The 11,437-nt window shown below is 35.4% G+C and overlaps 1 protein-coding gene across 1 annotated transcript; it reads left to right on the top strand.

Annotated features, from left to right (window-relative positions):
* Positions 1 to 2,510: 2,510 nt before the first annotated feature.
* Positions 2,511 to 9,587, top strand: LOC127875209 (calmodulin-A-like). Its single transcript, XM_052420069.1, has 6 exons — positions 2,511 to 2,694; positions 3,871 to 3,901; positions 4,873 to 5,016; positions 5,799 to 5,893; positions 7,225 to 7,372; positions 9,475 to 9,587. Exons 1-6 carry the CDS (start codon positions 2,680 to 2,682, stop codon positions 9,501 to 9,503), a joined length of 462 nt encoding a protein of 153 aa, XP_052276029.1. The 5' UTR covers positions 2,511 to 2,679; the 3' UTR covers positions 9,504 to 9,587.
* The last annotated feature ends 1,850 nt before the right edge of the window (positions 9,588 to 11,437 follow it).

Raw genomic sequence — 11,437 nt, 5'->3', positions numbered from 1 at the left:
TTCTCCCAGACTTTACCATGTAAATGCAAAATATTTATTTAAACAATTTAGTATTGCATATAGAACATGTATCATGCAACATGACAATAATACCATATACGAGATAATAGCACATACGAGATAATAGCACTTGACAATTTAAGCAAGTTTCATCCAGATACAGAATTAGAACTAGAAAATAATGCAAACGGCAAACAGCACTTGGTTTTATGTTTGGACGTAGGAACGGTATTTTACTTAATTGGCCTTTCGTGTCTTTTAGCTTACTATTAGTATATCGGGTTTTAAATACCGCAGTGCGACGAGCAAAATATGTCATTGTTTTAATATAACAATTGTAAGATCGTAGATGCGTTTTGCAATAATTTATAGATTTATTGTTTTTGTTAAATATAGATTTAATTTGTACTACAATAAAGCAGACATTAACGCTTTAACGAACGTGTCTATTCTGATTGTGTCAATCAGGTATGTTCTTGTTAAATGTGGTTATATTGGTCGAATTAAATATTTGCAATATATGATTATTATTTTAACAACAATTGAACACGATTTTATATATCGATGAAATAAAATGTCATTCTTTTAGCCACCATTGTTTTGCCCGACACTCGTTTTTAATGAACGGCCCAATACATAAGTGAAAAACACCTGCGTAGCATTTGACTTCATTATGTGTCATCGATAAAATAACCACACAACTGATTAACTTGGCAACATATCTTGTTATTCATTCCATTCGGTTAAACTCCGATTCATTCACGATGAACCATTTTCCCCGTCCGTCACGATATGCGGAAACCAAAAGAATGACGAATGAATGCAAAATGTCTAACTTGAACTTCGGAAGCATTCTCGCTTTCCGCAAACATGGACGTTCTTTGGTAATTTAAAAGCATGTGATAAATACAGAACTGATACTGGTTGTCATTTTATGGTCTATTAAACTTGTCCAGAAAATCTGTAAGTTCGACAAAGGCTCGCTTAATTACTCAATTATTGAAATCGTTTAACCTAATATTGTGTGAACTGACAACTTGTGTAAGATTCTATATTAATACTTAATTGTACTTTTGATGCGCAGGAATATAACCACGAGTGTTAGCCTGACTGAATGTATAGCCAAACATCGACATGTTTTTAGAATATAAAAGATGATCATGTGAAACAATGTTCATGTTGAAAAGAGACTTTTTTATGCTGTGCCTTTTTTTTTGCCCCCGCCAGTACTCTGTTCATGAGATACATGCACTCACAGGTGGTTAGCGTGTGGCTATGATATTAATTAGTGAAAACATCATTTTGAATGATAAATAATCATATTATAACGAAAAATTAACTTTGCTGAAAAAAAATATTTCACTATCAAATATATATATAACAAGGTATGCAACTCAAAATCACCCCAAAACGGGGTGCATCGCTTTGAACAGCCATATCTTCATCAATTGTGCAGCGATTTTCACGATCTCGGTCTTATTCAACGCAGAAATGAATTTCCTTTCTGGAAATGTATATGTCTTGCAATATTTTTACAAATGCTGGGTCAACTTTTAAGAAATAACACGATACACAACACGCATGACCCAGTTGACAGTGATCATGTATTCTTTATGAATGAAATCTCCAGTTGTAAAGACACACCTCCGCATTGGACCAATGAAATCACTCGTATGTTTAAAATGTCAGTTAGTTGAAATGTATGTAAACAAAGGTTTCAAACGGCGCTGGACAGTTAGTCTTGATGCAGAATGTAACGACAAGAACGGTAATAATGTTTTTTCATACGTTTTATTGAATTATGGTATCGAACTACATGAACTTTGTAGGGAAGTTGCCCTTTACTCCGTGAAGATTTCAGTCTTAAAGACAGCATGATCACTGTCAACTGGGTCATGCGTGTTGTGTATCGTGTTATTTCTTAAAAGTTGACCCAGCATTTGTAAAAATATTGCAAGACATATACATTTCCAGAAAGGAAATTCATTTCTGCGTTGAATAAGACCGAGATCGTGAAAATCGCTGCACAATTGATGAAGATATGGCTGTTCAAAGCGATGCACCCCGTTATGGGGTGATTTTGAGTTGCATACCTTGTTATATATATATTTGATAGTGAAATATTTTTTTTCAGCAAAGTTAATTTTTCGTTATAATATGATTATTTATCATTCAAAATGATGTTTTCACTAATTAATATCATAGCCACACGCTAACCACCTGTGCATGCACTGGTAACTATAAAACGCGCTTAAGACTGAATACATGTTTATTCCACATTTTACATTAACTAGGTATTCGCTTACAATCACTCGCACGACGGTTACATTACATTCACATTACATTGTATGTGAGAGCAAGGAACGACAACTCTACATTGGAATTGATTCGCTTAACTTTTAACGTTAAAACGCAAGGCCGGAAAACATATACTTCATTTTCGCAACACACGCTGCGGGCCTTATGGCGCGCAATCACAATAATAAAATGACGTCACGTCATGTTAAAATTTACGTAATATCCGTTGTATATTATTTGGCGGAAATTCCAATAAATACCAAACAAAAAGAAAATAATCAAACTGAAAACAAAACAGCAAGAACTCGCCGTCAATGAATCATTGTTTTTATGAGCAAGTTACTGTGTTATTTTTGAAAGTAGGACTTTCGAGGCTGACAAATGGAGCTTGAACCGGTAACGCAATTTTAGAGTTTTGTTTTCATAAATGGCATCTAAGTACTATCTAGACATTTCCTAACACTTGTATTTAAGTGCTATTTGCTAAACAAGGGGCTTCGATGAATTTTATTTTCCGAACACTTCCCTTAAAATTTCACAAATGTTATGCTTTCGATTGATGAAGAATGTAGTGATATCAGAATATACATCTGGGTCCCCAGGATGTTCATACTTTTTATTAACAACCATATCTTGCGATAGAAAATCGAAACGTATACTAAATGCATTTAACGCTGAGATCGAATTTGAGAATTTGCATAATGCGTGTTGAAACGTCATATTTAATTCGTTTTAATAATCAAGCCTGTTAAGTGTTTGCTTCCCTGTGTTTCTAGTTTTAAGATGTTAAGTTTTTTTTTGGTAGATTCAAATATAAGCGCAACAAATAATTATGTACGACATGTACTCGCCTATTCAAAGTACTAGCGACAAATAGCCGCACTGTTATGAATCGGTGCTTCGATCGGCAATGTTCAATAACGTTTCATTGAAGTTGTTAATTGTTTAAGATGTGATCGAGTCAGATGGGTTGATTTTGTGGACAATTAAACCTCATCGATTGAAATACCGCGTACATAGGAATATTTAACATGGAGTAATTATTGTATGCGTTGAAATTCGTAAACATTTTCATGTCACAGAGTTTATTTATAACTGAAATATGTATATCTGTTTGTTGAAATAAAGAGAATTTAATACACCATGGTAAGCAAATAGTGCATGTTTATTTTTTTTTTCGTCTTTAATGACTATAAATGAAAAACGTGCCAACGTGTTGTAGTGCATTAAGTGTATAGCTGTTGTTTTTTCTTAATGAATTCGATTCAGTCAATGCATTCACTTTTTATAATTCGGGATTATAATCTACAATATATAAATTGATTTTGATATTTAAATTGACGTTAATAAATAGTGCCTGCATGTTTTTTTCAACGCTCTATCGGACCTTTTCTACATACTCAATTTTTTTACGTAAGTAATATGATTGTTCTATGTGTGCGAATAACTGAAGAATTTAATATTATTGTATAAACGTATACGATAGAACAATTGTTAGAGTCATCCTCTATTATTCTTACAATCTGACAAATACAGTAGTTTGTTGTTAACAGTAGGTTTTTTGGTTTTCAGACCGACTTATTTGCCGAAGAGCAAATTGAAGGTAAGTCAACACAAAATTTCCTCTCATTTCGCTATTTCTCCAACATAAAACAAACAAACTATCTACATGTAAACGATTTAAATGTTATTTTACAAGTGTGCATACTAATATTAAATCAATCGGCATACAGTAATAAATAATTAAAAAAAACAACATCGCACAAGTGTGACTGCCCAACCCTTATAGAATATTCCACGCCAGAAGGAGCGTAAAGTACATCGTATTTTACAAACAATATCTTTCAGATGTGTTCAAAAAAGTGAACCAATTAAGTACTTATTCTTCACAACGTACATTCTTATTATTCACCTTTTCTGTGCACTCTTTGTTTTCATATTCAGCGGAATCATTTCTTATGTGGGATCTGTACCCAGCTGCAGATAAATCACTTTTTGGCGTTTCAAACTGTGACAACTTAGATCATTGTAGTTGTATAATTTATTAAAGTTACGCATAGTACATAGACAATCATTGGTATTTACAACAATAATACGATCAATATTATAATAAACAAATATATTTACACAATATTGTGCTACCCAGCCATATAAATGGCTTACGAGTCACTAAGTTGACATGTTATGGGCGTAGTCATAAAATAACATCAATCCAGTGCAGGAAAGATCACGATCATATTAATCCATTTATGCTTAGTGTCTAGAAAAAAGGCCTTGGCAAACAGCGTAGACCCCGACAAGACCTCACATGATGCGGCGTCTCATCAGGGTCTGCGCTGTTTGCTTAAAGGAATTTCTGTAAGAAACATTCTAAATATAGAAATAAATATACTAGACATCCCTAATTTTGGAAATAAATTTATCCAATTTAGAAGGATGGGAGAGTCCAATAGGCATAAATGGGTTAAACATTTTCGCGGGTGACAGTAAGGAGGTTTTCAAAATGTGAACATACAGACGTGTTGCCTGTTTAATTATAACAATATATACTGTCATGTTCACGTGTCACACCAGAATACAAAGAGACGTTCTCTCTGTTCGACAAGGAGGGGGACGGTACGATATCCCTCCGTGAACTGGGCACGGTGCTAAGGGCCCTGGGGCAGCATCCCACGGAGGCAGACTTGAACGACCTCATAGGAAACATGGAGGTGGAAGGTATGAGGTTTCCCTATTGTTAGATAAGAAAGGTTCAGTCATGATATCCCTTTGTGGACTGGATGCAGCATGATCGGCAAGCCACGGAGCCGGACCTAAACGACCTTATATGCACCACGCAGGTGGAAGGTAAAAGACGTTCTCGCAATTAAAAAAAAGAGGTTGATAGTACGACCGCACAACGTGAGCTAAAAAAGGTTGAAAGGGCCATGTTGCAGCATCCCAGAGAGGCGTTCCTGCTGCTGGTGGACGTTAAGATCTCCCTCCGTCAGCTTGGAACGGATTTAATGGATATGCCGCAGGATTCCAGGGATGCGTACTCGAACGACCTTATATTCACATTTTCTGGTTGAATTTAAGAGAGGTTCTCGCTTTTGGACTAAGATGGGAAGTTATAATCTTCCTCCGTTTGATTAGCAAGGTGCTTCGAGCCCTCGGACAGCATCTCACGAAGGCGGGCCTAAACATTTCTCGGAAATTACCGTTTCAGTATTTGTATCACCAAGACAGAAATTTCAAACGACTATAAGCTATGTCTTTTACCTCTTACGCAAGAATAACTAAATAAATGAAATATCACAATGTTGCATTGTTAGTTTTATAACGATTTCTTGTACACTTTGCACAGTATATTACCAGAAAAAGTATCAACTTTCTGTTTCATTTTAACAAGTGTAATCCGTTGAATTAAAGTAGTATTTCTAAAGCCAGTTTCACATAGTTAAAATGTCACGTTTGCAATACATCATTTTAACATGTTCTTGTTTTTATGTGTTTTGCAGGTCACACTACTATCGAGTTTCCCCAATTTCTGAACATTTTGTCTAAATTAATCAAGGACACGGATCCCGAGACTGAACTCACCGAGGCATTTAAAGTAAGATCTTCAAGTACATGCCCCGAGACTGCATGGTGGATTTTTAAATGGAGATTTCATAATAAAAATTAACAGTCATAGAATATTGTTAATTCTAACACGGCACGCGACTTGTTTTTTATAGACAAAGAAGGAAATCAAGCGTGGGTTATTCTGCAATAACTTATGGGCGGAGCTTAATGTTTCGAAAATAGTTCCGAATAAATAAAGAAAATATTGCAGTAAAATGCACGTGCTAAAACCCGCTCTGAAAGAAATGTAATAAATGTAGCATGTATATAAATGTAATGAAACAATAAATTGTATATTTGGTGATAAGTGGCATAACCACGTCTACAAACAATGTTATTTGTTAGGAAACGTAATTCAGAAAACATTTATAGCATGTCAGCTTTTCAGTAGCATCAATAAACGTGACGTCATAACATTTTTACGATTGTTGTTTTCAATGAAAGTGACGTCATTTGCAAAATATTTATGAATGAAAATGACGTCATATGTTTGTACAATTCAATGACGTCACTAAATAGTGAACTAAGTACTAAGAAAGGCGGAGTATTGAAAAATATAGTTCACGTCCTAAAGCTTGAACCAAATCAATCAGAATCATGTTAGAATCGAAATAATATTTTTCTAGGATAGTTTGTTGTCGAATAACCCACAGTAAGTTGTATAGATGCGTGTTATCAAATCACTCGTGCTTCGCACTCGTGATTTAATTCCTACGCATCTATACTCCTTACTGTGGGTTATTCGACAACAAACCATGATAGAAAAATATTATTTCTTAAACCTATAAAAATTAGTTTAGTTATTTTTTTTATCACAGCAGTTTTTTGTAGGATGAATGCATGACAATTTACGTGCAGTTAACGCTTTTATATACATGTACTATATGATTGTGTATTATTGTTTCAATGTATCTGCTTTTGATCAATTGATCTGCTCATTCTGTTATTGCATCGTGTGATATCTTATATACATTTGCCTTAATTATTTATTAATTAAAGGCATAGGCTTAACCTTTTGTATTTGACCGCCCCCCCCCCCCCCCCCCCCCCCCCCCCCAAGGAATCATGTGTGTAACATTTATTTATACAGGTCAGTGGTATATTATAGATAAATATATTCAATACGCTTAGCAAGGGTTTTCCTTAAACTTGTCCTTTGAGTCAGTTGATATGTGATTAAATATGAAGAAGCGATCTAAATCAGTTAGTTTTTTTAAAGTTGTCATCGTCACCACTGCTTATAATATTCACAGCCATGGTACTGACATTTCTAAACATTAGAATGAAGAAACAACCCGCAGGTGCGCTCTCGCTTTTCAGATATTTGACAAGGAGAACACGGGCAATATCGCGTGCGCGGACCTCCGGCGGATCATGACGACGTACGGAGAGACGCTCACAGACGAGGAGGTGGAGGAGATGATCAAGGAAGCCGACACCGACGGCGACGGCATTGTTGACTACGCCGGTAGGGACTGTTTTGTTGCAATGGCATTACCAAAAAATATGATTATCAGAAACAGAATATGTATCATCGTCATCGTATATTGACATCATCGTCGTGATCATCACATCATCATCAAAGCAATATGAAACTAATAAGACCTCCTCCTCATAACCATCATCAAAGTTATTATTGCCGTTTCTAACCTTTTTTCCTACATCACCGTGTACATAACCAGCATCTTGCGGTAATAGGTCTTAATCCACATGCGACAAGCATAGCTCTATCAAGCCTGCGCAATCGCGCATTCTGGCCAGTGACATACGCTGTCCTATAGTAAAATCACGCAATATTTCGTGGTCTCATAAGCGGACAGTGTATCTCTTGACCAGACTGTGCGAACGCTAGTCGTATTCGACTGTATAATTTTATGCATTTCCGCTAGGCGCGGGTTAAATACCGTCTTACTGTGCGTTTTATTATTTTTTCGGCGTAAGCTGCATAAGCCAGCTTTTCACCTTAGCCTGACCTTTGTAAGTGTCCAATAAAATTCCAATAAAATTTCCCGCGGCTAGGTACGAAGGAATACACTTCATTTATTCCATTGGCTGATTTGAGTATACCACCAGAACATTGGAAACATATCCGCGTCTTTGTAACACTGTTTTACTGTATGAAACAATTTTATCTCGAATGAAAAGGCTTAATAGATAGAACAGTTTTACACTCAATTCTCGACATCAATACAGTTTGTGCGTACACCTTTTATTTTCAGAGTATTACCAGCGCAAGAGCGTTTATACTTAAAAGGCTATGTTCTCATATTTAGTACTTACTTCCTTTTTCCTGTCAACATGTTAACATGTAAAAGTATAAAGAGCAATGGAAGCGAGGCCTCACTTTAAAGCATTGCATTTCAACCCGCGAGGTATATCGGGTCAATTCGCGGACATTCAGAGTTTATATGCAGGTCATCACCGGAGTTGGCGACCAGTAAAATAATCGTTATATAATAAAGACGCTATCCGTGAACTAGGTGACCTGGAATTTTCTTTAGACCAGAAATATGTTAAATGAAGATATTCAGCAATATAATTATGGTATGTAAATAATAGATTCTTAATGTGTTTTCAACAATACAATGATAAATATTATTGTTGATAAATTTAACAATAATTATTCGTCCATATTGCTTAATGTACTAAAGTGATATTATGAGCATGTAACAGTTTATAGGTGTCTATCGCAACCGTTGATTATTTTTGATGTTTCTACTTCATATACACTTATATTAATTAATGCAGCATCATCATACTAAAACAATATACCAGAAAGAGAAAAATAATGCATTTGAATATCAACCGTACTTTCGTTTGACAACTGATCATGCGTTTACGAGTTGAACCTAAATTTAGTTTTAGTGCAGATTTGTTCATACGACACAAAGACACGAAATTGTTTTACGGATCATTTCAGCTTACAGGACTGGGTGGGTCACGTAAGAATATCGAATATAAAATATATTTTTATAAACAACTGGTAGCAAGGTGAGTTGCAGATAATTAATCAGTAACCACATTTTAACTAACTATTTTGACCTGTTAATTCTTTTCAGCTCAATTCAACAGTGCAAAATGCCCATAATATCACTTTAAGCATTAGCACGATGATAATTGATACTGTTAATAATCGAATCAAATAGCAATGCCCGACAAACCACTAAAACAGGTTTGTTCGAAGAACGCGCCTGTAAATACGGATACTTCTCGTGTGGCCGGTTGACTCGTATGTTTAAATTTCACTTCCATTCTTCTTTTGGTTTTCTGTTTTGTATCTATAGGTTTATGACCAGCAATATGTTATAATGTAAAATAAGCCGCGAAAACTCCCCGTAACATCCCGTACTGCGTGTGATGCAGCTAAGAACTGCACAGAAAAAGACATTCGCTATCCTTGATCTCATTCATTAAACTATTTACGCCGTATATCTTTTTTAAAGATATTTCTTGTTAAATTTCTGTTTGGTTGAGTAGACATTTATCGAAACATCTAACTATTAGAACATATCTTATTATTTACATCAAATTATAATATGTTTTCAGTTGACTTGTATTGCGTCATTTCAGAGTTCATTGCCATGGTGATACAGCAATAGTTGGGACCAGATACTGCTGGCTGAAAGTTATTCATGATCACTACTGTTGTGTACATTTTGTTCTAATATACTGTATGCTGTAAACGCGTCGTTATTTTTTCTTATATTAAATATTTATAATTAAGATTTTAAGTGGGTACCATTTGAATCCACGTGCGCTTTCGTGTAATGAATTTTTATTAATTAGAAAAGACATGAATATAAAGAATACTAGGTTAGCGTTGAATAGAGAGTAGTTTATGTTGCGAGGCTTAGAACACCGGGAGCGCGAGCCTTGGCGAGCGCTTTCATTGTTTGAGACGAGCAACATAAAACTTTGCTCTTTTCACCGCTATTCCTAGTATTCTATTTATCCCATTGATTGTTTATGCCCCCGGATCGAAAGATCGGGTGTATATTGTTTTTGGCCTGTATGTCTGTCTGTCTGTCTGTCATTGTATGTGTGCGTCTTAAAACTTTAACCTGGTTAAAGTTTTCCGATAACTTTTGAAGTATTGAACATAGCAACTTGATATTTGGCATGCATGTGCATCTCATGAAGCTGTACATTTTGACTGGTGAAAGGTCAAGGTCATCCTCCAAGGTCAAAGGTAAAACAAATTAATCAAAGGGGTCATTGTGTTTCTGACAAGCACATCTCTTGTTTCAACGTGACATTTAACATAAATAGATCTAATAACCTTAACAATAATTTAAAAAATGATTAAAATCTAACGAATGTAACCATGCGTAGTGATATAGAATGTATTTGTTCTAGTACGCAAAATAGTCATGAAATATTTCACACAAAAACTGTAAAACGAGAAAAAATATCACCATATGCCTCGATTCAATTTTACGCAGCTTGCAAATTGTAACACATTACGACCGCGAACAGAAGCTTTTAATTTAACATAATTCATTTTATTTTCGAAAGAAAATGATAAAAATCCAATATGACGGCGATCGCTCCTGACAAAATGATGTCGATGTCATCATAAATGTACATGTAGATTTACAAACAGAGTCGTTCCTAACATAAATTATCAAAAAAACTATACTCGTCTAATTGTTTCATGGACAGATTTTTATTGCGTCTAGATCTAGCCTTCACATATTGTAGTTAGTGACCCAAACACAAGATAATCCGTTATAATTATATTAAGCTTTGAAACACTTGTTGCAAACGGGTTATTCTTACTGAATGGACTTTCTTTGATAGCATAACAAAGCAAACGTTTATTCCGAAAAGAAAATACCCTTACGTTTACTTACATCCAAAAGCAAAACTATTCGATTAGACTTCTGAACCAAAATACACACCCATCAGTATGTTCTACACACACAATTTCAAATCCAAATAGGCACGCACATTCTGAAAATCAATAACACGAATAAGCTAGATCTACATTTAGATCTAAATTCTTCGTCTCAATGGTTCAATCCAGGGTAAGTAGTCAATAGAATATGCACTTTTTATCCCCACGCTTTTCGGAGAAAAAGTGGGGATATTGTGGTTATCTCTGTCTTCCATCCGTCCGTCCATCCGTCCTGGCCACTATCTCCTCCTGCACTATATGCAATAGAACTTTGAAACTTAGCCATGAGCATATGTGCGACCCTGCACTATTTGGAATTTTGATCTGACCCCTGGGTCAAAAGTTATGGGGGTTGGGGAGGGGCCGGGTCAGAGTTTTTCACTCATTTTTTTAAATGTTATTTTACATTAACTTCTTCATTTCTACACCGATTTACTTCAAATTGATACTGTACATCTCTAATGACAATACGGGCAATCTCAACTATGCATGGCCCCATTACCAACCCTGGGGCGCCCCGCCCACATTGGCCACACCCACCCAAAATTGCCTTTTACTATAACTTCTTCATTTCTACACCGATTCACTTCTAATTGATACTAAACTTTTCTTATGACAATACAGTCAATCTCAACT

This window comes from Dreissena polymorpha, chromosome 3 (genome assembly GCF_020536995.1).
Source record: "Dreissena polymorpha isolate Duluth1 chromosome 3, UMN_Dpol_1.0, whole genome shotgun sequence".
NCBI lineage: Eukaryota > Metazoa > Mollusca > Bivalvia > Myida > Dreissenidae > Dreissena > Dreissena polymorpha.
The sequence above is the reverse complement of the archived record's forward strand: the minus strand, read 5'-3'. Positions and strand labels throughout refer to the sequence as shown.